The 25658-nt window shown below is 45.3% G+C and overlaps 3 protein-coding genes across 7 annotated transcripts in view; all 3 read right to left on the reverse strand.

The window, feature by feature from the left end:
- The window catches only part of HOXB3 (homeobox B3), a 58951-nt gene that overhangs the window by 23529 nt on the left and 9764 nt on the right, over positions 1-25658 (reverse strand). For 2 of the 5 annotated variants that reach the window (XM_090044652.1, XM_090044650.1), the window contains exon 2: positions 1928-2162. The gene's annotated coding sequence lies outside the window, so the exon portion shown is untranslated. Of the gene's footprint in view, positions 1-1927; positions 4765-9997; positions 10067-19625; positions 19749-25658 lie in introns of those variants that run through there. The other 3 variants (XM_090044653.1, XM_090044654.1, XM_090044651.1) reach the window with 3 other exon arrangements.
- Positions 4379-7492, reverse strand: HOXB4 (homeobox B4). The gene is made up of 2 exons (XM_090044657.1): positions 5815-7492; positions 4379-5086 (listed from the first exon to the last, which is right to left on the reverse strand). The coding sequence occupies exons 1-2, from the start codon at positions 6233-6235 to the stop codon at positions 4773-4775; spliced, it is 735 nt and encodes a 244-aa protein (XP_089900783.1). The 5' UTR covers positions 6236-7492; the 3' UTR covers positions 4379-4772.
- Positions 20906-25629, reverse strand: HOXB5 (homeobox B5). Its single transcript, XM_090044656.1, has 2 exons — positions 22873-25629; positions 20906-22006 (listed from the first exon to the last, which is right to left on the reverse strand). Exons 1-2 carry the CDS (start codon positions 23417-23419, stop codon positions 21759-21761), a joined length of 795 nt encoding a protein of 264 aa, XP_089900782.1. The 5' UTR covers positions 23420-25629; the 3' UTR covers positions 20906-21758.

Consider the following 25658-nt stretch of genomic DNA (forward strand, 5'->3'; position numbering starts at 1 on the left):
GAACACCAGGGAGAGCGGAGCCCCGGAGCAAGGAGGTGTCTTTGGGGGGCCTTGTAGAGCTAGAGATGGGGGGTTACTCCGCGGGGCACCTGAGCTCTGGGTGGCCGGGGCTTGGCGGGGCTGGGAGACGCGTGGCTGAGGCCGTGTGTCCTCACTTGCCCCGGGGTAGAAGGCTGCGCCCCCGTGCACCAGGCAGCACAAGGGGACGGCTGAGGGTTAAGGGGCTTAGACGGGCCGAGGGGGCAAAGGGGGCTCGGGGCGAGACTGCCACGCGTCTGAGACAGCTGACAGTGCCTCCCGCGGAAGGCACCGAGGCAGCCGCTGGCTCTGCCAGGCACGGGACCGCCCGCCACGGAGGGGGCTCCTTGCAGGCTGATCTCTGGCCCGGAGCAGCTCGGCAATGATTTGAAAGGGAGCTGAGCCCCAGGCGCCCATCACACCACCTTCCTCCTGCCTTTCACCTCCACACAGCCTCCCCTGTGCCCCGCGAGCAGCAGGCAAGATCGCGCCTCTGAGAGGCGCGGGGGGCTGTGGGTGGGGGGAGGAGGAGGAGGAGGAGGAGGAGGGGGAGGAAAAGCGGCCTTCAGAAACAAAGGACTTTATAAATATGATGTGGGGGGGGGAGCGGCGGGAGAGGCTCTTGGCTGTGGGTGGGGATCCATCCCCCCCTCCCCATCACCACTCCCCAAAAATAGACCGCTGCCACTGGGGAAACAACCCAGGTGTCCGCGCCAGCCCAGGTCCCAGCCGTCTCGCTGCTCCGCTCTGCTTTTGTCTGCCACCTCGGAGCCGCGGGGCGCCCGGAGCTGAGCCCGGAGCGGCCGGGAGGGCGGCCAGACCCGCCCGCAGGGTGCCTCGGACAGCACAGCCACCCCGCTCGCTCCCGACACCGCTCCTGTGCGGGACTGTTGACGGCAACCCCGAGAAGCACGGGCGAGCAGAGGGCTCCGTGCCCGGCCAGCGGGCTGCAAGCCCCTCTCCCCCTGCGCCAGAGCAAAGTTTGCCTCCGCTCTGTCCCGTCCGGCGCTGGAAATGTTGCCCAGTACAATGTCCAGCCTTGCAAAGGTCAAGGGGTTTGAGAGGTCAGTCCCTGGCTATAATACTCAGCTAATCGGTTAGAAAACGTGTCCTCTGGGTGAACTCTTTGCCGATCGCTGCTCGGGGGCTCTGAATTGTACCTCCCCGCGCAAATTTCTCTGCCCCCCTCCCCCGCAACAGACATTTTCACTCCACCCCAGTAAAGCACCGGGGAGAGGCAGCACCAGCCAGCCACGCAACCCGCCTCGATCCGAGCGAACCGCAGAAGGCCAAGCCCTTCCGCAACCCGAGCGGCCAGAAACCGGCAGACCACGAGCAAGCAAACACATACCCCCTCAAGAGGGGCCTGATTTGGCTCACCCCGCTAAAGCGACCTCTGAGACACTTAGAATAAAATCATCCAAGAGCTGGATCCCAACCCCCCCTCCGACCCATCCAGCCCCTCCACTAAAGTCACATCTGTGACACTCCTGGAAGTCTCCACATTCAGGGGCAGAGATCCGAGAAGCCATCAGAGACCATCTTGGTGCAGAGTCAGGGATAGCTAGGATTTCTTGGGGATGGCCCCCCTCCAGCCCCCACCGTGATCCCCTCTCCCCACCCCCATACCCCAGATAAAAGAATTCCCATTGCAAAACCGAGGGAGCCCGGACTCGCACCAGACAATGGCAAATGATGGCTCGGTAGACATTGCATTCCCTTGCTATCTTTCCTTCTCTTCTAACATCGGTCAAAATAAAATGAGGAAACAGGAGGAAAATCTCTTAAAGAATTCACACGTTGCCTGTGTCCGCCCTCCACCCCCTCTTTTTTTTTTTTTTCAAGCTTAGTCGTGAAAGAAGGCAATAAAACCATCAAAAATGCAGGCCAGGAGGCCGGGCTTTTTTACCTTGTTGGTTCCCACATCCTCTCTCCAGCGCCCCATAGACAGTCCTCATGATCCTGGGTGGCTTCTTCCAACTGGAGAGTCTGTTTGTTTGTTTGTTTGTTTGTTAAAAAAAAAAAAAGGTTTCGGCTTTAGGATCCAGCCTTTTTTATTACTACTATTATTATTATTATTCCCCCTGAAGATTCTGGTAGGACTCCGGGTACTTTTTTCCCAACAGACGGTCTGCGGAGATTTGCTGTTGAATAACAATGGGAAAAGGATAAGTATTTAAAGAAAAGAAGTGATTAATGATTTTCTGTATAATTCTCGCATTTTTCTTGGCTTCTGTCTGCCTATAATGGCTGTGAACTTTTAGTGCCTATAGAATTCTTCTTTGCTCCCTTCTCTAGTCTATTCATACTTTCCAGCTTTTATTTTGGTCTATAGAACTCGAATTCCTCCCAGCATATGCTTTTTAAGAGCGATTTTGGGTACTCTCAGAAGCACTAGTCCTCTCACTGAAAAATACATCGCTTTTACCTTACAAAGCAGAGCAAAATTCTAACCAAAAAAGAAAAAAATCACCCTCCAACATAAATGCAGTCCTCACCGAAATAAAAACGAACAAGGTTTGCACTTTTCTTTGCCATTCAAAACACGAGAGTGAATCAAACACATTCCCAAACCCACGGTGCCCACACGAAGTTGTGTTTTGTATCATAGGACCATGACAATATCCCTTCAAAAGTATTAAACAGGCAATAGAATAAAACATATAAGGAAGGAGTTCTAGTTTTGTGGGGCCTCTCCCTGCAGTTTCTTTGCCAGGTATGCTTAAATTGTTTCACGTAACAAGGAGAGAAATAACAGGCTGGATCACTTCGAACATGCCAAGCCCTGGCTTTTATTTTTCGTGGAGTATTTTGGTCATTATGCAGCGTCTGAAAGAATTTCATAAACATTTAACATATAAAGCAAGGCCATTTTCTTATAGAGGTTGTATAAGAAAAGGATGATTTTCTTCATATGGTCCAGAGGCCTTTCCCCCATTTTTTTTATATTTGTAACTTAGAACTGGAATGTTATTTCGTCCTGAACAGTATTTTCGATACTTTCTATGAGAAAGAAAATGAAAATTAATACAAGAGCTGTAGCTCACAAAAGAAGCCATTTGTCTTCTTGATTATCTATTTGCTTGTCAGAGTTTGAGCTATTGCAGTAGCCAGCTCCTTTGTAATATAAAAATACACAGAAAACCTGCAAACACCGAGAAACATCTGTGCAAAAATTATACTCATTAATGCATTAAATACCTTGGAGAAGGAGATACCTTTTTTTTAATATAATGAAGAAACCCCTCCAGAGAAATACACCGCTCCCTTAATACAAGGTAGAGCTTTAATGACCAAAACTGTTTTGGCTGAAACCAGTTGGGGAAAACATCATGTAACCGTATTAATATATGCTTAGAACAAATAAATCATAATATGTAAGGCCTGGCAGTACTTAAAGCCGATATACCCTATAGTCAAACACATTTTGTTTTCATTAGGGAGTTGAGGATCTGCGATTGACAACAGAAGTCCTGGTAAAACTAACACAGAGTTTTAATTTTTTTGAAGGAAAAAAAGTCTATTCTTTTTAAACACACACACGATCATATTCACAATGCAAAATTTATTTCTATTTGCCTTTTGTTCTGCTATTTACAAGTCAGCATGGAGATCACAAAGAACAATAGGAGGTAATTCAAACGAAAACTGGAAGGAGATACTAAAGATCTCAAAAGTCCTCTGCAATCGCACCAGTTCGGAATGTCAGGCATAGACCAGAGAGAGAAAAAATATTCGGTGGGAAGTGAATGCTCCCTTCTCTTTTTTCTCCCCTCCATCCTTTCAAGCATATGTTCAGTACAAAAATGGACTGATCCTTAGCAGCAAAGCATCCCCACCCTTTTGCTGAGAATTTAAATTCAAGTGGCATTATTTTATCATCACGTTTCTAGCCTAAATACATACCCCCCCCCTCCAAGATTTACAAGTGAGGTAATTAACCTGCTGGACTAAAAAATGCGGGGCGGGGGGCGGGGGTCCATTCGGTTAGTCTTCCCTCCCTCAACTAATTTCACTCGGGTGTTTGTTGTGCTAAAATGGTGCCAATGCCTTTCCCCCTATGGGTCCAACCCTGATTAATACAATACAGCACCCAACATCTTCAGCCTCCAGAGTGGTCCCACGGCATGGAGTAACTGAAGGCTGTTTTTATGATTAATATTTTTGTTGGTTTGTTGTTGCTGCTGCTTTGCTTTGTTTTTGCTGTGTAGGGCCATGCCACAGCTCTCACAACTGCTGTGCTTTTTTGAGGGGATGTCTGAATATAAACTTTTGTGTTGTGGCTGGTAGGCAGGAGAATGAAAAGAGAAAGAGAAAGAGAGAGAAAGGAAGAAAGCAAAAAAAGAAAATCCAGCTCGTCTTGAAGAAACGGAGCCTCATTTATTAAAGTGAACCCTGGTTGTCGAGGTAATAGCAGACATAAGGTCCATCCTTTGTACGGGAGAGTAAACATGACAAATGGGGCAGAGTTTGGCGTGATTAAAGATGAAACAGGGATCCATCTCAGCCAAATCTGAAAACTACTATCTACAGCCTCCTTTTAATGGAAGAGAGGCACCGCACCGCAGTTCGGCTTTGTTGCAGCTCCGTTTTCCCTCCTTTTGCTATAAATAAAGAGCACCCTCCTGCTTCCCCCGCTTGGAACATAAAAATTATCATGTGTCCCCCTACACACACGACACGCACACACACAAAACACACACGTCCACGCTCGCTCGCTCTCTCCCCCTCTCGCACACACACACGCGGAACAGTTATAGGCTGGTGGCTGGTCCACTGGATCGGTTCTGAGAACCTCCTTGGATCTGCAGGCTTGCAGAGGAGTTGGAAGAATTAGACCTGATCTTGGTATTTGGTAACTTGTGATCTTTTTTCCATTTCATCCTCCTGTTCTGGAACCATATTTTGATCTGGCGCTCGGACAGGCACAGGGAATGGGCGATCTCCACTCTGCGCCTCCGGGTGAGATAGCGATTATAGTGGAATTCCTTCTCCAGCTCCAGGACTTGCTGCCTGGTGTAGGCTGTCCGCGAGCGCTTCGGTTCCCCTCCTGTGTAATTGGGGTTTACTGAGCAAACACAAAGGGGGTGGGGGAGCGAGAAAAGAAGAAAAAGAAGTATAAGAATTACTGAGCTGTTCCTTTAAAAAAAAAATTAAGCATCACACATTCCTTCGCGGAGGGAATGCTCAAAAAGCAGAGAGAAGCACCACCACCGCCTAAAAATACATCCTTAACCTAACTCCAAGTCCCCACCTCCAGCCTGACTCCTTGACGTATATTCCTGTCTAAACGTTTTTATAAGCTTCCTTAAGACACATTTTACCCATGGCCTCCGTGCTATAGAGCTCCACATCACTCGATTTCCCTCAAATCCTTTCAATTGCTCCGTCCCCAGCACTCTCTCTTCCTGTCTCTATCTCTTTGTGGTTTGGGGTTGGTTTTTTTTTAAATACTACACCAAAAAAAAATAAAAAAATGGAAAGGGGGAAAATAGTAAAAGTTTACTCAACCCACCACTTAAATACAAATTACGAAAACATAAAACTTAACTTAGGAAGATTCAACAGCCATAAAAAAGTAGCCTGCAAGAAATTGGAGGAGGATGGTAACAGAGACTTCAAAGGCACTTGGCCGAGTAGAGCAATAAAAATTTATGGAGGATGTAATTATACTGCTCTGCAAACAGGCGATCGTAAATCTCCACGAATGGTTATTTTACAACTGGTGCAATAAGATTTCCACAAGACTTTGAGGTGCTAGATGGTATAAAGCAAAAGCCACTTTAGGTCACTTACCCGTGCTTACATGGACTTTTTTCATCCAGGGATAAACTACTGGCTCTTTGCAAGAGGAATTAGAAGGGCTTTGGTTCATAGAGTTTTGACTACAGGAGGGTGGTGGGCTGGGAGTGACCGACTCACAGTGATGGTTTGGCTCTGAGAGATGGCTCTGGAGTCCGGCAGGAGGATGAACATGACCCCTGGGGGATAGCACCGCTGGTTGGTGGCCGGAGCCCTGACAAGATGAGTAGGGCTGTTCGTTGCAGGCTGACCGCTGCTGGTACATCGCCTCATGTTGGAAAGTGGTCTCTCGCCTCTGGCTGCTGTAATATTCCGGAGAGTGATTGGGAAGGTAATCGTTCTGAGAATATTCTTCGCAGGGTGGGAACTTGGGATCCACATAGTTGGAGTTGATCAGAAAGGAACTCATGGCCATTAATTTCTTGGAATTGCACACCCGAAAAAAAATATACTAAAATTTATTCCTGTCCCCCTTTACTCGTTTTCCTGTTTCGTAAAACCCTCCTACTTACTGTCAAGTGAACAAAGTTAGGAGTCCATGTGACACCAATGGCCAATAGCGAGGATCCATGCGTTTCCCGGATAAGGAAATATGCTCCGGCTGGGGCTTTCTTACTCCGGTAGGATCTTCAGAGAGGAGGGTTTGGGGTCCTTGCTTTCTTTCCTTCTTCTTCTTCTTCTTTTTATTTATTTATTTATTTTGCTAACCGCCGATATCTACATATCTGCAGCCCGGGTGAAATGTTGTGCTTTGGCACCGAGCTACTTACCCAGATCAGCAGCACACCCTCCCCCCTCCCCCCAAAACAAAAAACAAATCTAAGCCTCACAACCTCACCACTTTTAGAAACCGCACAACCCACTCGCTTCAGTAGGTGTGACTTGGCTTAGTGGGGTGTGCAAGGAGAGAGAGAGAGAGAGAGAGATTATTTTCAGTAATTTGAGGCTCAGCCCCGGATCAAAATGAATGCACTGTCAGATGATGCATTGAGATCCCTCTGGCTGCTGTTTAAATTTCGTTCTTAATGTAGGTGATCTGAAGCGTTGGAGTGGGGGCAGTGGCAGAGATAAATAGGGCGTGTTTGGGATCGATAGAAAATTCATCAACTAATTCGGGGTACCGCGCGTCCTAAATCACATTTAGCTTCCGCGCTAGATTGGCTGCTGCCCGGCCGCTGCTGGGAGGCAGCCCGTCCTGCCAACACGGAATAAAGGACTTCACCAACAATTAAATATAACATAACCCGGTCCACCAGCAGCTCCGCTGTCTCCTATGGTAATGAGCCCGGTTTTTAAACAGGCGCTCCCAAGGCTGTGTCAGCCTGAAGCGCGAAATCGTCTCTCCAGAAACGTCAAGACACAGGGCACTACTGGCTCGGTTTATTTATACCTGGTGTCATTTTTGCAATTATATACAGATTAGAGCAACAGAATCGTCGCCCCCCCTCCCAAATTTCGGTGACGTAATATTCCTGACACCCACAGCCGCTCCGCTTTTGATTACGTAGAGATGATAAAGTTTCTCGTGGGAGGCTTAGAGTTGGGAGTTTAGGTAAATGAGAAAAAAAAATCTTTTTTGTTTCGGTTATAAAACGATTTTTTTTTTCTGGCCAAGGCTTCTTTTCATCCTTTTATTTAATTTGGTGTTTTCCTTCTGGGATAGTGACCTGTAGTGTTTGTGTCAACTACATATTCCCCTAGATACGAATTTGTGACGCAACTTCCTTTACACAAATTCGGATCTACAGGGTACATATAGAAGACAGATGCATCTTCCTTGGTCAGAGATCTTCTATTTCACAGTAATAATAACGATATTAATCTATAGATAAATATGGTTAACAGTTTCGCTTTCCAGAGGACCCACCAGTAATTAAACACACCCACTCGCAATTATCTGACTACATCAATAACACAGTGCCTCGCTACCTATTCGTTCTCACTTTGAACATTAGGTTAGCATTTCCTTCCAAGAACATCAGTCCTCGATAATATCCTTTTAACACACCAACAAAAAAGCCCCCCAACAACCTGTGACCCAAACAGTCCTTGTTTGAAAGAAAACCTGTTATTATTTCATTCTCCCTCGGACTCATTATCATGCTTGCTTCACAGAGTAGAAATATTTCGGCACGTTTTTGCTCTGAATTTCTCTAGGTCGTTCAAGGGTTGCTGTTTTTTAGTATTTTTGTTTTTTAAAGGAAATGACAAAAAGAAAGAAACGGATGAAAAGCAATACAGACTGTAAAGGCAGATGGGACGACAGGTTTTTCTTTAATGACAGGCAATTCTTTTTACAACCCGAGAAAAAGATCAAAGGCGTTTCATTTCCGAAAAAGGGATATAAAGCAATAAAATATTCATACTGTCTAGGTAATGAACTTTCATTCGGAACTAATGAGAGAGCATCGTGTTGAGACTTCAGCTTAAAATGACAGTTGCCCGAGAGACGAAAAACATAACATCCACCCGATTTTTTCCCCCCATTTAAAACAAAACACTTCTTTTGGGATCAAATATTTCCCGATGCCATCAGGTTGAAACCCCACCGTCCTAGACTCCCTGTCTGTCTGTCTCTTCAGTAGAGTTTTAACTGGAAATGCAGTCAGTGAACTTCCCCACCTCACCCCACCCCCCCAAATCGGGATGTATCTCTGATCACTCCGATATTTTTAAAGCACTTGTCAGGGCAGAGGGCGAATGAGCACAGCCGGTGTGGGGCCACGCCATGCGTTTAAACTGTGCAGGTGATTTAAAGGTGAGTCGCCTGTTTCTCTCGTCTGAGTCCAAGGTGAGCAGAGCACTGGTACCAGCCAGGAGAGGCGATCTCCGAGACACTGAACCCCCGCCCCCCTTCCTCGCCCCCTAAAAAACAGGTTCCTGCAAACGATCTAGGTGATCACTTTACACGGAGCAAATAGGTTATAGGATAGGCTGCCCGATTGGATCCCAAGCCCCCTCCGAGCTGGGGATGAACCAGTGACTGTCAAATCCACCTTCCTCCCTCTGAAGTGTGTAGTCACCCCGGCTCCGAGTCTAATCAAGGGGAACGACGTGCAGACTGACGCAGGGAAAGCACACTACAGCACCAGCCCCTGCTGGTCCTCGCTGCTGTCCCCTGCCCGGAGCAAGACCCCGGCAGACCCTGCACAGGGTGCAGGTTAGGAGCACAAGAGATGTTAGGCCCATTGCGGATGGTTTTCCCCCACCCCCCACCTTCTGGAAAATAAGAAAGAAGAAGAAATCCCGAGTTAATTTTCCTTTGCATTGGCAGACAAAAGGGGGTAGATCTCTGCAAACCAGCACCCCTAGAGCCTACCAACGCCCCCCCCCCTCCAAGAAGTCCCACACAACAAGCTCAGGATCCCAAATTAAAAAACACCCTTTGCCACCCCCCCCCAACACAACACACAGACAGCCCCCTGTCCCCTCCCTTCCTCCTTTACACTTTCTATTGCACTAATAAAAACGTCTAAGGTTTCGGAAGTTTAGAAAGACAGATCTTGCTCCTGATCTCTCTCCATTTCAAAGGAGGAAGCCGCTTAGGAAGCTACCCTAACCAGGGAGGGTTGCCTCCCAGCTCGGTCGGCCTCGTTATTTATAGTAGTACACAATAAATCGAAAGCCAGAAGATGGAAGCAGTAGGAATAGACAATACAGGCATAGAGAGGGCTTAAGAGCTTAAAGCTAGTGGATCGCTGAATTTGGTAAGGCACCTGCCAATGCAAACTTTACCCTACCTTCCCCACCCCCCAAAATGCATTCATGCTTCTCTCTCTCTCAGCAGGCCTCTTCTTTTGGGATCCAGCTCGCTCATAACCTCTTCTTTCCGCGGGGGTGGGGGGCAGTACCTCCAGTGGTACCAGTTCTTACTCTACCCCACCCCAGTCTGTCTGCTCCCCGCCCCCCCCCCGAGTGCGGTGTCCCCCTTCGGGTCCACAGGTTGAGTGCATGACCCCCTTCCCTGCCCAGCCCCAAGCCCCTTAGGTGTATATCGCAGCGCCAGAAGCAATCCCTACCTTAAAACAACATCCACCAACCAAACCCGCTGTCCCCAGCTCCAAACGACTTAACGACTCGCACAAAAAGTTGATAAACGCTTTTCAGGCAACAATCACATCCCAACAGAAAAGCACCCTCCACCCTCTGCCCACCCCGCAGCCCAGAGCCGGCTTACTCTGCTTGTCTTCCCCGTGTTGCCTCTCAATACGGATTAATTCTCGATAAGACTTTTTTTTTTTGTTTCCTCCTTCCTTCCAGTAATCACCACTATTGTCTTTAAAGGCAAGCGGAACTGCTACTGGCAGGGAGCAGGCGATAGGCCCTTCTGAGCATTTTGGGTTTGGAAACCCGCAAGTTTTCGTATTAATCTCATACTTTGTCAGTCTTTGTTAAACAGCTAGGCGTGTCCCCAGTCCCTTGAACATTTTAATATTTGTTAGACGCGCTGACCTGAGTTTCACCCCATTCCCGGGGCTCTCCCTCTTGCATTCTCCATAATACGCTTGCATTGCTCTCTCGGTCATATTGAATTTTACCCAGGTCATTACTTTGGAGAAAAATGGCATGGCAAGGAGGTTTTATTCAGACCTTTCCTCGAGTGCCTGAAATTCCAACTGAGTTCATGGCACTTCTATGTTATTATTTTTTTAACTTTATTTGGACATTTCCCCCTACTCTAGATTTTTTTTTTAAATCAGCCAGTCCTGATGGCTGTGAATGCAACTCCCCTTTCTGCAATCGGAAGCATAAATATTGCACTTTAACTTCTGAAACTGGGATTTCCAGGAAGGGATGAAGTATTTTTATAGGGTGGAACTTTTAATCAGAGGCATCTGAACCAGAATAAAAAAGAGAGGGGGAATATAAGGTTAGGAGGAGAGCACGCCACACCTGCTTTATTTTATACCCTCACCCCACCAAAAAGTTATTCCTAGTTTATTTTGCATCTCTGTATTCGCATCCATGGTTTGTAGCATTTTGTTTTCATGCAGCTTTGGGGGAAAAAGAAAAGGGTATGAGGTCTCCATGTCAAAGACTGATCTGGAATATTTTTTCCCTCCTTTAAAAATTAAAATGGAAATCAAAAGTAAAACGAGCATTAGATAAAGAATAAAGGCGAATGTCTCCCGGGATAGATGTGTCCTATAGGACATGCGGCACGTCTTTGTTAAGAGCAGAAGATAGGGAGTTTACAATTATATGTACATGTAAATGACTGACTATGCCACGGTATTTGTTCCAGGGACAGAACAAGCAAGTTGAGAAGTAAATTGGGATTAAAAGCAAATGCAATCGATTGGCTGGTAGAAATAGTCCGCCTGAACTTTCTAAATGACCGCTTGTATTGCATATTCCAACTCACACACCCCCACGCAAAGAAAGGTCCCAAAGAGGAGACAGAAATTGGAAATATCCTTGAAAATGCTACCCAAATACTACCCCTCTTTGTTCGACTTGCTGCTATTTCCAATGAAAGCAGAGCACTGTATGCCTAAATTGAAAGTTAAACATTATGATGTGGGAGTGAGTATTATAAGGAAGGGGTTTTTTTATTGCCATGAAATTATATCTGCTTGTTTTAATATCCCCCAAACAAATGGCGGTTATTATCCATTACCTGTTATATAAACCTGGAGCAGAAATGACTGGTCTAGAGAGATAAGTGTAGTAATTACAAGAGCGCAGGAATGGATCACCCAAGTTACTACTAAACGGTGGCCCTTATATAGTGATATTTTATAAATACCAAGCAAATTCATTGCAATTAATTAAACCGCAGCCTTATCACTCGAAACAAAACGCTTTGCTTTCTCTCAAACTTCACCCGCGCTGTGAATATATCCCAATCGGAAAAGCAAATGGATTCTCCAGGATGCTTTTCCCAAGGCTCTAATATTCTCTCTCTCTCTTCCAAGAAAAATGACCCTGCTTCGAAGTCTTTAGTCCCTGAAAAATATTTAAAAAGCGAGAACAAAAGCAAATTTGCTTGCTTGCTTTTTTAGAAAGTGTTTGCTCTGCTTCAGATATTTGCTTTCGACGCAAAGTCTCTTTCTCCCTGCCCATCCTCCACTCGCCCCCCCCCCCCGCCCCACCCTAGACAAAAATAATATTTGAAGTTTAGGGATGCAGAGCGCATGTGGAAATATCTGTGAAAATGCCAAGGGAAATATTTATTATAGCAGTTCATTAAACTGTTGCAAGCGGCCAGATTGGATTCGTGTTTCTAGCAAGAAATATTCAAACATTCCGTTCAAATTCAGAGGGAGTTCATACGGCAAAGCGAAATCAGATAATGAAACTAGACCAATGGTCACAGTGGATACAGTTTTAAAACACCCCGTGAAGTGGTTATGCACATCTTATTTTTTAACCTGCTTTTTTCTTTTTCTTTTTTTTTTTTTTTGCATCTGACAGCCATGGAGGCTATAGATCACTAAGGTATGAATGCCAGAACTTATTCTCTTCCCAATAAATCGCGTGTCTTCTTTCTCTCAGATCTTTTAAAAATGAGGGTCTGCATTCATTATTCAATAGGATTTTTACTAATTTGCTCGGGAACTATTTAAAGCATTCGGACAGTCAGGCTGGGCTGGAGGATAATGATAAGACACCTTTCCCAGGAGTTTGAAACCCTTCGAGGTCCCTGAGCCCAAGTCATCTGAAATCCTTCAAGATTCTTGAGCAGGGTTTTCGTAAGTGGTTGCAAAAGAAAAAGATTGACTGCGGGCTGGAAATACTCTTTTTTTAATACCTCAAATAATCTAGAGGGGCTTCCCAGGGACTGGATTCCTTCAGTGTATTTCCTCCTGATACCCTTTTTAAAATTAGACTATAAACAGTGTTTCAGGGATTTTATTAGGAATTAAAGCCGTTGGAAGTCACCACGCATTTCCGCGCTGGAGACCCTAACTCATTAATCCGCTTTATTTTCTACCCGCGTCACGCTGTGAATTGCTAAAGCCCACTCCATTTTCTCTCTCTCTTTTCTCTCTCTCCCTGTTGGCAGCTTGTTACGCTGAAGGTCGATCCTACACTTCTATCTCTTCTCTCGCTATCATTTTGTCTCATCTCTGCCCATGAGCGAAGAAGGACTCTGCCTCCCCCCCACCCTTTTTAACACTGCTATCCAGTCTATCAGCCTCATACACAAGACTGAGTCACGCACAGCGTAAACTTTTGACCCTCAACTTTTTGACCCCTTGAGCTATAATGCTGTACTAACAAGCCCCCCAAAGCCCACAGTCACCTTCTGCGTCTTCAGAAAGTAAAGCTCTACAGATTTCCCTATGACTTTTTAAATCCCTAGTAACACATCGGGGTCCCTTCACTTACAAAAGGGGGACATCCCTCCAAATAGTGGCAAGCTTTAGATCTCTATCTCCATTTCCTCCCCCCACCACAACACCTTTCATAGATGGGTGGATCCCCCGCGCGCCCCCCTTTATTATTTTCTTTTATCCCTGTGAACAAGAACAAGAGGGGGGAAAAAAGTCCCGCAAACCACAGCTGGATTCATCTCATTTTGAATTATTTCTGTTTTATTTGCCTAATGGGATGTCAAATAGGTGAGTGCTTGCCTGGAGCAATTATCCTGCTCCAAGGGCCGGGTGCTTCTGGTTGTGTGGGGTGGGGGGGATAACAAAGGGGGGAGGTAGGGCTGAGGCAGTGTGGGGAGGCTTTGGGGAAGAGAAATTTTGCTCCAGGAGAGAAAGAACCGAACAAGCCCGAACTCCCAGAGCTCGAGACCAGGGCGAGCAACTCCGAGAGCCTGTCATGACTGTGAACTTGGTCTGAAGCGAGCTCTGCTGGCTGCTTGGGGATGTTACAGCCTCCGAGATCCCACCGGATTTTTTCTTCCCAATTCGTGTTTTTATTCCCTTTTCCTGCTTTATATACACACATGCTTAACCCCCCCGCCTCCCCCACCTTTCACCTATTTTAAAATATATTTAAAAAAATACAAATTGCCACTAAGCCTCCCTTTTTGGTGGTGGTGGTGGGGAAAATCTGGGATCTGTTTTGAGCACAGGGTTTATAGATATGTTAGAAAGAGATAAATCAAGGGAGTGGGGGGAGGAGAAAGGGAAACCCAAGCTCATACCCGCCTTGCTCTTTCAACGCTTCCTGTCAAAATAGTTTCTTTTTAAAGCTAGTTAGGCACACAGAAGACATCAAAACTACACGGGGGAGGGAAGTCTGGAGTCAGGTTGTTTTCCTTTCTTGTGAAACCCCATTCTTTTCGCATCTCTGCAAGAAAAGATGATTGACTGTCACTCGGATCCTTGATGTAAATAACCACAAGTTGCCCGGCTTAAATTAAAATAATTAAAAAACTAAATAATAATAATAATTAAAAAAAAACAGAACTGGTATAGCTACACTCTTAAATCCATTCTAGGAGCAGAACAAGACCTCAGAGAAAGATGCAGACCCCCAGACACAACTTCCCCCCTTCTCGAAGACCCTAACTGCGGAAGGAGCTTTATCAAGAGAATTTGCAATAATTACGTCACCCAGGTCCCTTCGGATCAAACGTGTAATCAAAAAAAGAAAAAAGAAAAAAAAAGCGGGGGTGGGGTGGGGGTGGGAGGGACACATGAGATATTTTTCTGAGCCCGAGATTCTCCCATGGGGGGAGGGAAATGGCATTTGAGGACGGATCCTGCGTTGCTTTTCGGTGAATCGGTGAAAGCTCTGATTATTATTCTCATGACGAGTAGTGGAGGCTAGATTGATTCGCAGGCCAACTGCAAATAAATCGGCAGATCCTCATTTCAAAATCACTGATGAGTTCCAGCTCCCTGTCCCAGCCCTCCAACTTGAAGCTGCTCCCTGGCCAGAGAGAAAGGGAGATCAAACACCCAGTTCTCCTCCAACCCTCCTTTCATTTGATATTTTATTTAAATTTTAAGGCGGGATATGGCCAAAAAAACCCCCAACAACCCAGAGAAAAGAAACCAGAAAAAAATCTCTAGTCTTTTGGTTTGACCAAAACATAGCTTTGCCCTATTTTGTTGCTGTCTTATCCCGTTGGCTGGCTGTTTTCACATCCTCCCCACCTTTTTTTTTTTTTTTTGGTGTTAAGGACCAATAAACTCGATGGGTGAGGGGGTTTTGTGGGTTTTTTTCTTACAAAAAAAATCCTCAGTTTATATTGTTCTTAAAGATGTGACCCCCCAGCCCTCGGCGTAGGGGTGAGATATAACTATTGTATTTTGATATGGTGCCTTCGCCCTCCTAGATAGGCGCTGTTCTGTACACGTCTGCTGACCTCCGGATGATCCCTCTCGCCTATGAATTATTGATGAGATATGAGCTCTGATTTCGCTCTTTCAGTATGCAAACCCCATTATACTGTTAAAATGGCGATTTAATCGTTTAGAATAGCTTTGCTTTTTTCCAACTCATTTGTGCCCCTTCCTTTTCATTTAATTCTCTTAATTAAATCCTTTAACAGATTTTAATCACTTTTTGTTGAATAAAATAAGACATCAGACGCATCTGTAACTGCGTTATCCCGGCCCAGGGTTGTATTTTATTTTATTTTATTTTATTTTTGGTTTTATGTATATCTGTATGTGGTTCTATTTATATCTAAAAGGAAATAATGGGGTGAAATAAAAATGATTTCATCTATTTCTGGGGGGGCGGGGGGAGGAGGATGATTAATAGCCTGCAGGAAAACGATCAAAAAGCATTAAAAAATTCTCCCGAGTTTGCTTAGAAAATAAGGCAAGGAAGCTAAGGGAAGGCATTGCGGGGTTGGGGGATGTGTGGAAAAGATATGGGAATACTGACTCCTCTTTGATGTTTGATCGTTTTCTCTATATCTAGTCCATGCTTTTTTTTTTTTTTTTTTTTTGTCCCTCTGAAATCTCCTGGCTATTGCTTAACTCAAGTATAGGAAGCCAAAAGCTTGCTGCAGCCCTGGATGTTCACTTTGTGGGCTCCCTCTGTGGATGTATATGCCCACCTATAGCTTTCCCTCCTTCGTTAGCGGGTCGCTTTTGAATAGCTGATTGACCCACGGAGGGAACTGCACTGCACAGACTTTGTGACGGGCTGGCTCTGCCCGGCTTGTACGTACAGAGCTGGGGAAAGAGGGGAGTTGTGACCATGTTGTTCCAAAAGTCAGTTTTGAATACGCTCAGATGGGGCTGGGGGGAGACGTGTGTGCGTGTTGGTGGGGGGCGGTTAATTAATACAGATGTGAAACATTGGGCTTCCAATCGATGGACCCTGCCATAGATATCTGCTGCTGCACTGGATCCCGGCTCCCCTGCATGAGTCGAGAAATATACATATATTTTTTCGCTGAGCCAAGCAGGCTCACACTCGGTTTCTCAGACTACACTGAATCCTTTCCAGAGTGGAAGGAAATTCTCCAGCTGCCTGTTAGACAAGCAAAACCTGGACACTTTTGTCCGGTATTCATGCTGGAGTGGAAGTGCTCCGCGGATGGGATCTCTCTGGGCCCAGCTAGAGTCACTGAGTATTTTCCTGTGACTTCCCTGGGCTTTGGATCTAGTCCGATGCCTCTGGCTGAAACAGAGATTTTCTCCTGACAAACCTCCCACCCATTCCCCCGTACTTTTTTACATCAAGCTCTTTCCCAAAACAGACATACGCACGCACACAACCTTGGTGGGACTGTTAATACCAACACAGACATCCTGAAAGTGTTCTTTTTTTTAAAAAAAAAGGTCTATTTTGTTTTTCCTTTTCTTTTTGTAAAAACAACTGTCACGTTCATGAAAAATACACGTATTTATTCTCCTCGCAGTAAAGTATCTCGTATTTATTCTATCTCCTACAGCTGCTGAAGAACTAATTGTTCCACTGTCTGATGTGTGCCATTTAAGTGAGGGAGAGGATGAAAAATGCAATGGAAATCCTCGCCTAACTACACGGTCAGAGCTCTCTTTTCCTGTTTACTCTCTTTATATTTCCTCAGTTCACCAGCTAGGGAGGATTCTTCCTTTCTTTTTTCTAAGGACGAAGAGAAAAAAAATATCCCAAACCTTCTCTGTCACTAACTGGCAGCCAGACATACCCACGCAAGCTGCCTAGACCCATGCGACTGAACCCAGCCTCGGAAAGATACCCAGCCCAATGGAGTTGGAAAGTGAGGGATGGTGGGTGTTTGATGTGACCGGTGCCAGGTACAGGGAGAAAGGAAATGTTGTTGCTGTGGTGGGAGTGTGCTTTGAAATATGCCTAGGGGGTATCCTGAGGCCCTGCTGCAGCCCACTGCAAACTTTTGGAAAGGACTGAGGTCCCTAGGTGAAGCAAGGTGACTTGGGGATGAAGACAGGAATGTTTTTGTGGCTGCCCTGGATAGGGAAGATGGACAGGCATGTCCCCATTCTGCTTTAGCCATATTAGGTGCAACTTCTTAATACCACTGGCTTATGCACAAGGAATAAGCCTCCCCTTGCTCCTAGCCGCATTTACAAGTGCAGATGGACCTGCCTGTCTGGTTTCCTTTTGATTCTCCTTTGCATCGCATTAACAGGTTGCTTATTCCGTGTGATTAAAGCTGCTGGTATCTCACTTTAATAAAGCGTAGGCTTTGCGACATGAGGCCTGATTTTAAGGGGAAAATTGACGGGGACAGGACAGACAGAGGACTGTGCAGCCCCCTGGGATCAAGATGTGGGGAATATGATATTAGTGCAAATGAAGGACGGACAGACAGAGGAGAATGTACAGACAGACGGGCAGACGGTTCTGGCAAACTTGCTGTCTGCCTGGGTGTGCAGTTGGGTTTTCAGTCATATGTCATGGTAGGCGACATGATAGCAAGCACTTGGATTACTGGCTGCAATTCATTACATCAGTCGAAATTATTTCTTGCCATCAGTACAAGTCAGATGCTGAGAGGATTAGCAGGTTAGTAGCCTGGCACACACCTATGGCTACAACATGCCTCTCCCTTCGACACTTCCCGTATTTCTCAAGCAGCCCGATCCCTGCGATCTGCGGCGGGCTGGTTGCGAAGTTCCCCTTTTGAGACCAGTCCACTCAAAAAGGGGCTTTCAAAACCTGGACGCCTCTTTATCATGCCCTGCAAACAAGGCACACACCTCGGCCAACTATTCAGAATAGCACGTTAAAAAGAAAATCCACTCCCTATTCCCTATTCCCCACCCAATGCCAAGATCTCCGGGCCAGAATTTGAATGTGTTATTTGCATCGGTATCTCTACTCTCAGAGCAGGCAGGCTGCAGGCGGGGATACCAGGGTCAGTCTGTGGGTCCAAGTGAATCTAGAAGTTGGAACTGAGACAACCAAAATACTGAAAAGGCAGGGAAAACTGCGTGAGCAAGGGGGGAAACTGTCCTCCACACTATGCAAATGGTGACGTTCTGCTGCTTTGTGTGGAGACAGACATGTGTCCACCAAATGTTGCTCTCCTATTAAAAAATTCTGCTTGAGTTGGGGGGGGGAGTGAGGCTGATCCCCAGGACCTGCGATGAGGTTGCGGGGGCGGGGAGGAGAGAAAAAACAACAGCCCTCCTCAGAGTGTATTTACTTTGAACTTTTTTTAAGATGCAGAAACAAAAGCAGAGAGGCAAGAGAGGTCAAGACAGGAGCCCCCCCCCCCGCAAATTTAAACACCTGGATTAAAAATAAACGGCAATCAAATAAAAGCATCCCTACGAGGATGTTAAGGACAAAAGCATCAGATAGAGAAGTCTGTCAGTACCAGCCGTCATAAACCAGAGAGGGTTTCAAAGGAAAATACCTGGTCGCGACTTAGTGACAGGAGTTTTATTGTGTGGGCTTTCGCCCAAGGAACATAAAAGAGAAGAGCCCTTTACCAGCACTTTGACACCCGGACAGGAACCCTGGCAAACACTGCACCTCTGTTTCACGCCCTCCCCCAATAACTTTGTCTGGTCAAAGGGAAAAAAAAAGCGGCGGTAATGAGTTTTTCAGGACTGCGACACCTTCTTTGGGGACAAGAAACAACCTCACTTCGGGAGCACGTCTGCCCGGAATATGAGGCTAGAATGCTCCTAGCCCCCCACCCCCGCCCCCAAGTCCCCTTCACTTTGCAAACCTGCAGTATCTTTAGGGCTTATTTTAACTCCTTTCGAGCCACAGTGAGGGCAGCTCCCCCGGAGATAAGCCACACAGCGTGCAAGCAAGCGAGGGAACTCGTAGGGGCACTGTCGATAGGGATCCAGAGTCTAAAACGCCTAGGAACCATATTTGACTGGGCACGCAGGCCAAATAAGGGGTCGTAAACGTCCTTGCAGCTCATGGGGGAGGGAGAAGAGACACGATGAAAATTAGTAAAGGTGTTAGAAAGCCCAAGGGGCTCCAGCATGCAGCAGGAGGCTTCAAATGCAAAGGCTTGGCCCAACTCTGCGCCTGGAAGGAGCATAAACGCACGAAATAACCTCCAGGAACTGAGCACGTCCCTTTTTTTTTACCGAGCTAAGGACAAATCGAAGTTTGTCTGAAGTGCAGATGTCCCCAGGCAAAGCTAAGCTGGCTTTTGCGATGGAATCGTAATTAATCTTTGCGGGGTTCTCGCTCGCCCGCTCCGCAAAGTTTGCGTTGCTTCCTCCTGGGCCCCCAAAGCTTGGATGAAACCTGGGGAACACCCAGGGTTCAGGAGTGGAAGAGTGAGGACGTTTGCAAAGTGAGAAATAAAGCTGTGAAAAAAGAGCGAGCGAGCAAGCGAGCCATCCTCCTCCTTCACCTCCTCCTCCTCTTCCTCCTCCCCACTCATTCTTTAGTAATATAACCCTTAAAATAGTTTAAGCAGATAATATTTCAGTAGGACTTACTTTCAGGAGCCCAGCCTATTGGTCCTCTGGACTGAACACTGGACCAGCAAAGCATGAGACCAGCAATTGCAAAGCTTTATCTCATCTGGAAAAGTGCTCACCCATTTCTGCCCCTTCCAAGCCAAACCAAGCAGTTAAAGTGTCACTTAACATTCTAGAGAATGTGAAATATATTGTACATTGTCAACTCCCCAAAACCATAAAACTAACTTTATGGACCTCACGTGACTTTTGAGAGCCAGTGAGGGGTATCTGTCTGAGGTCTGGGCGATTTTTACGATCTAACTTCTAGATAAAACCCTATCCATTTGACATCTAAATGTCATACCCACTTTTGGTATAGTTTGCTATTGGTAAAAAAAAAATATCAGGGGAAGGCGAGCAAATGGTTTTGGATCTGACAGTCCACCTCACATGCCTCTCAAAGTCACTTAAGAAGTACCTAAACAGTGGGAGATTAAGTTTGGTAAGTTTATAAGATCCAACTTTACTTGATACGAGTAAAAAAAACTAAAGTATATTGTAAAGATGTCAGTGGCATTTTGCCAAAAGAGACTTTAGCTGAAAGATCTCGTGCCTTGTAAGAATCCCCGGATAGCAAAATTTGAAACCTTTTCCACTTTTGGAGTTGTTAAATTATCTGCAGCGAAAATGACTCTTTGTAGCCAGTCTCAGTAGTTACAGAACTGTAATCTGTTATTTACATGGTAAACCAAAGACTAGGGTATAAGAACCAGCAAACCCATTAAAGTGGGGGTGAGAGCGGAGAGGAAATTGGAAATTGGACAGCACAGAAATATATCTATATATCTCTATATGCCTCGTGTGTTTTTTTTTTAAGCAGTAATCTATGACAGTTCATGAAATGCACATAAAGTATATTTGGGAAGCATTTGTATCATGTTATTGTAACTGAAGTTACTTCCAAAGAGCTTGTCTTGTATGATTTTGGAGAGGTGTATTATTCTTATCATGATTTGTTTTGTCCTGGCTTTTTTTAAGAGACAAAGTTTGGAAAATACGACAGGTTGCTTTTTCTCGATAGAGTGCCTTTGTTTTCCACCTCAGCAAGAGCATGATGTGAAGGGCTTCGAGGGCTTCCAGAGTGTTACCGTAGGGGAGTGAGGACTGTGTAGCGTTTCTGAAGGGGTGGTAGCACAGACGGAGCCCCATGCCAGTCCATACCTCGTGTGTCCAGAATCTACCGCGAATTAGTAGCTCAGGGGCTCGAAATGTGGTGGACAGAATGCAAAGAGGAGCCTTTGTGAATAGCAGAGACGTTTATTTGACTTCCAGTAAAGCTACAAACAAATACAAAAAGCTTCTTGGCAAAATACTAACAGGCAGCTAGACATGACAGATGCCATTTTACACATAACACTGCATTCACTCTGCCCACTACAAACCGTCTATTAGTCACATCAGAAATATTTCTAGTATTTACAAACATTGGAACACTTTATTGTTGGTCCAATTTTATACATTTTTTTAATAGTGAAGTTTACCCACGTCTAAGAACATGTCTCAGAATTAGTCTGGGACTAGAAACCATGTCCTGGAGTTTGAACTAAATCACAGACTTGACAATTTTAAGACAAAAAGATACAAGAGCTATATATTTTTTTTTTACATTTTTGTTTGTTTTTTTTTAAATTTTTTTCTGCTATTGTAGTGCAGGAACCCCCGATTTTAGCTCAGGCAGAGAAGTCCTCCCCCCAGAAGCTGTAAACTCAGGAAAAAAACCCAACAAATAAACAAACAACCGTATCTGTTATCCATTTTATAAATAAGTTATAACATTCAAAGGGCTCACATAAAACATGCTAGCTTTCCAGAGAGCATCAAGATAGCACTGGCACAAACATTTAGAAGAACATCAAGAGCATGGAGGAGCATCTGGAAATAAACTTTAATTAAAAAAAAATATTAAAAAAAATTAAAACACAACATGAACTCAGTCCTGTGATAACAGTACCATACGAGTTGTTTCAAACAGCAACAACATGCCGAAAAAGGTGCCTCACTGTACAGTACTCTGAAACTTAGATAGGCTGCTGCTTTTTAAATTTGCTTTTATTATCCCCCCTCCCCCGCTTTTTTTTTTTTTTTTTTGATACCCCCTTTCTCTATAATTTATGGCTGGAAAGCGCTGCCCGCAGAGGCTAAACTCATGCTTTTCAGTTTATTATCTTTCTTCCACTTCATTCTCCGGTTTTGGAACCAGATTTTAATTTGCCTCTCGGAGAGACACAGAGCATGGGCGATTTCTATCCTCCTCCTGCGCGTGAGATATCTATTGAAGTGAAATTCCTTTTCCAATTCCAGCGTCTGGTAACGAGTGTACGCGGTCCTGGCCCTTTTACCGTCTGGTCCAGTCATGTCTGAATAAGACGGACAACATTTGGTTTGCGGTTTGCTTGCTTTTTCCCCCTCTTTAATATACACAAAGGCAAATGATTAACCTTCCCCTAGCAATCGCGAACCGTCAGTGGGTTATTTGGAGATAACCGCCCCCCCACACACCCCCACTCACGTGTAGATGCCCCTTTCTGTCCCTCCGAACCGGCACAGGCACTTCTACCTTCACCATTTAACACGGGAGCCTGGATCTCTAATTCCACCTATTTTGTGTGTGTGTGTGTGTCTGTGTGGTCTTTCTGTGTGTGCCACTGGCTTAATTCTTTTTTTTTTTCCAAACGTATATTAAGAAAACCACTGTTCCCGGTGCACTGTATCTACTCGCAATTTTTATTGGGTCATTAGCACATTGTCAAGAATACACACACCAAAATAACCATCAGAATAAGACATGTCTGGGAGACCCATCTGTGCATATATTGCCATTTTTAATGATCACTTCTCCCCTTCCTCAGCACCCGCCCCCCCACCCGTGCCCCCCCTCAAAAATATCCCCGCTGTTTTAAATTACCTTTTCTATCTCTATATTCATATCTAGATAGAGATTAAAATAGCATCACCGTTCGCGGGTTAGAAAAAGAGAGAAAGCAAGGGGGGGGGGAAATAGAGAGAGAAAGAGAAAGAGAAAGAAATCATCTTCAAAGATAGCTTTCTGTTTTAAAACCAGCGATCGGAGAAATAAATACGAGGCAGTAAATAGCTGGATTTCTTATCAGGAGCCCCCGTCGACTCTTCAAATAAAGCCAGGGGAAGAAAGGAAGAAAGAGGAGGGGGGTGGGGTGGGGGGGAAAAGGGGTGAAAATAAAAAAAAAAGAAGAAGTAGCTGTACCATGGCTAATATGAAGCTTCCTCATCCAAGGAAATATCTGTGGTGTTTGCCCTTCTGTTGCTGCTGTGGAGGTAGCGATGGGTTCTGTCTGTGTCCTGGGAATGCTGCTGTTTATTTGAGTGCCCTCTTCGGGTCCAGAGGACGCGCTGGTCTCGTCTATTTCTGTGAAATTTGTGTTAGCGCTAGCAGAAGTAGCCTGGTCGGAGGGGGACGGGGCAGATTTGCCTCCATGGCTCTCGCTGTTGGCGCACGGAAGGGGCTCGGGAGAGGACAAGGAGCAGCTAGACGCTTGCCTAAACCTGCTCTCCTGAGCTGGTGAAGGGAAGCCGCGGGAGCTTTCCCCCACAGCCCCAAAGTGGCTAGAAGAGGCTGAGCGGTTGATGCTAAGGTCCATCCCATTGTAGTTGTAGCCATACGAGCTGGAATGCATGGTGCTTGAATCTCTGTAAGAACCGTTCATAGAACTGCTGGTCCCATAATTTAGCAACTGATAGTCGGGGCCATTTGGATAGCGCCCTGAGAACGAGTTTACAAAGTAAGAGCTCATTTGGGTTATTTTGGAGGGCTTGATTTGTGGCTCGTGGTCGTTATAACCCTGTGCTTGACGATTTATGATGTATTAATGAATTATAGCAATGCACTGTACTTCGTTTTTGCTATGTATGCGGCCAAATATGGGGGGTGGGGGGGCGTTTGGGAATCACGTGCTTTTGTTGACCAGTCGTAAATTCTCACTGATGACCTCAAGAGGTAATTCATGCTCTATGGTTACAAATAATGACGATCTGAGAATCGTTAGGCCCAAGTCAATGCAAGGCTTCCAAAAAAAAAAAAATCCATAAGACAGAGATTGTTCCTTGTTGGCGGAGCGCGCCACCTACTGGGGGTAGGGGGGATCGGCAGGCGTGGAGGTTGCTTCCTCAGCCTCTCTCTTTTTTTTTTTTTTTTTTGAAAGTCATTTAGTGACAATTTGCACTTTTAGCATGAGGGTCCTTAGGTTGCAAATAAATCAATAAAATATTGCCAATCTGGACATAGGAGGACAGATTTGTGTGCATGTGTGGGGTGGGGGCTTGCTTGTTTATATTTTATTTTGCAACTATCTTGTCCCTTCCAGCTCACAGCCCTTCTCAGTTGTGTGCGCGCGGGTCTGTGCTTCCCCAGCTTGTTATCTTTATTCATCTAGTCCCCCTCTTTTATTGTCATGACATTCTAGGTAGGGGGTGGGGGGAAGGCGGGGTGGGGGGAAGGAATGGCCTTTAGGACTGCCGGGTCTGTGTCTTAATATCTGAGAAAAAAGAGAGGGGGGGGGCAAGCCAGATGTGCTTTATTTATTCAATTCATTTATTTTCATTGGCACAATGAAAGTTTGGCTTTCTCCACATTCTGATCATATTATCAGATATACAGTAACACCTTGTGCTCCTGGCTGAGTGGGGGAGGGGGTGTCAAAAATGCAGAGGGGCTGAAGGGGGAAGCTGTCGAAACTGGTTGACAGGGCTGCATTTGAGAGAGTCTCGCTCCTGCATGCCTTTTCCTTCCTCTTTAAATAAAGCATTGTGCTGAGTTGTTTGTTTCTTTTCTATCACTGCAAAACTGCAAGAATATTTGGGAGTAAGGCAACCTTGCCATTTCACCAACGTAGGGAAAGAAGCCTGCTTTCTGCAGCTTTGCTAAATCGTTTCTTCTTCTCCTCCTTCTCCTTCTTCTCCTTCTTCCTCTTCTTCCCCTTCTTCTTCTTCTCCTTCTTCGTCTTCTTCCCAAGGCACTTTAGGAATTTCATATGCTTGTCTGCAACTCATTGGAAATTATGCGCCATATTGAAAGTGACATATAATTATAATAATTACGGGCAATGAAAAGAGTAGCAATAATAGTAAATGTCCTACAGCTGTGGAGCTTCTGCATGAATTGATTTTAAAAGTGACTGACATTAAAACAGCTCGTGACAGGAGGGAGTGCATTCGCACCTAGGTAGATTTCAGTGGGGAGGTAGGGCGAGGAGATGAGGTAAAGATGAGGTAAAGTTGTTATATCTATATTCTCCCGTGAAGGGCAAGCAAATATTATCAGAATGGAGCTGAGCAAAGCTTCTGCCTTTAATCTGCCGATCAGAGAAGAAAGAACCCACTTCCTTTCGTTTAATCCAAAATGTAAAAAAAAATCAAAGAGAATTTCCCTTCAGGCTGGTATAATTTGCCCCTAGGCTTCTTAGTGCAGATCACAAACCTGCCCCGTCCCACTCAGGGAGAGTCGGCACTTTAAAAAGAGCCAGTTGTAAGACTCTCAGCTAAAGAATTCCTATTTCAAAGGCTCAAGATAGCTTTAGCTGACTCTGTCTTTATGTTTTACTTAAAGAAGTCCCATAATCTGGTAGGGAAAAAGTTAGAAGGTATTGGATTCAACCGGGGGGCGGGGGTCAAACACTAAAAATAAAAACAGCCCAAAGCCTGAAATCAGCCCGACCTCTCTCTCTCTGATTTTGGAAAATGAAATAAGGGAACAGATGTTTGAAAGATGCTAGACAAATGTTAGGTATCTTTGGTGGATAGATGAGAGCATATTTTTTGCCTGTTTCCTTGATTTATTATGTATATGGAGAGCTTTTCGTCATAACTCTTTGTACTGTAACAATAAAAAAGAGCGATATTGAAGCAGAATGTCAGCGAGGAGATACTGTCGGTGAAAGGTCTTGCATTTAAGATTAGACAAAAAGGGGGAAAACCAGATTTATCTCCCAACTGTAACTTCCGTATGCTTAGAGTTGCCTGTCCTTGCAGATTAGA

The sequence above is a fragment of the Crocodylus siamensis genome, chromosome 4 (genome assembly GCF_052110815.1).
Source record: "Crocodylus siamensis isolate JL-2025a chromosome 4, ASM5211081v1, whole genome shotgun sequence".
NCBI classification, from domain to species: Eukaryota; Metazoa; Chordata; order Crocodylia; family Crocodylidae; genus Crocodylus; species Crocodylus siamensis.

Bases quoted from the DNA above. Each gene is read 5' to 3' on its own strand.
- HOXB5 (XM_090044656.1), bottom strand. From the start codon at position 23,419: ATGAGCTCTTACTTTGTAAACTCGTTCTCAGGGCGCTATCCAAATGGC. The intron at 22,007-22,872 runs GTACAGCTACTT...CGTCTTATTCAG, and splicing joins GAAGCTTCATATTAGCCATG to ACATGACTGGACCAGACGGT.
- HOXB4 (XM_090044657.1), bottom strand. From the start codon at position 6,235: ATGGCCATGAGTTCCTTTCTGATCAACTCCAACTATGTGGATCCCAAG. The intron at 5,087-5,814 runs GTAAGTGACCTA...GTGTTTGCTCAG, and splicing joins AAAAGTCCATGTAAGCACGG to TAAACCCCAATTACACAGGA.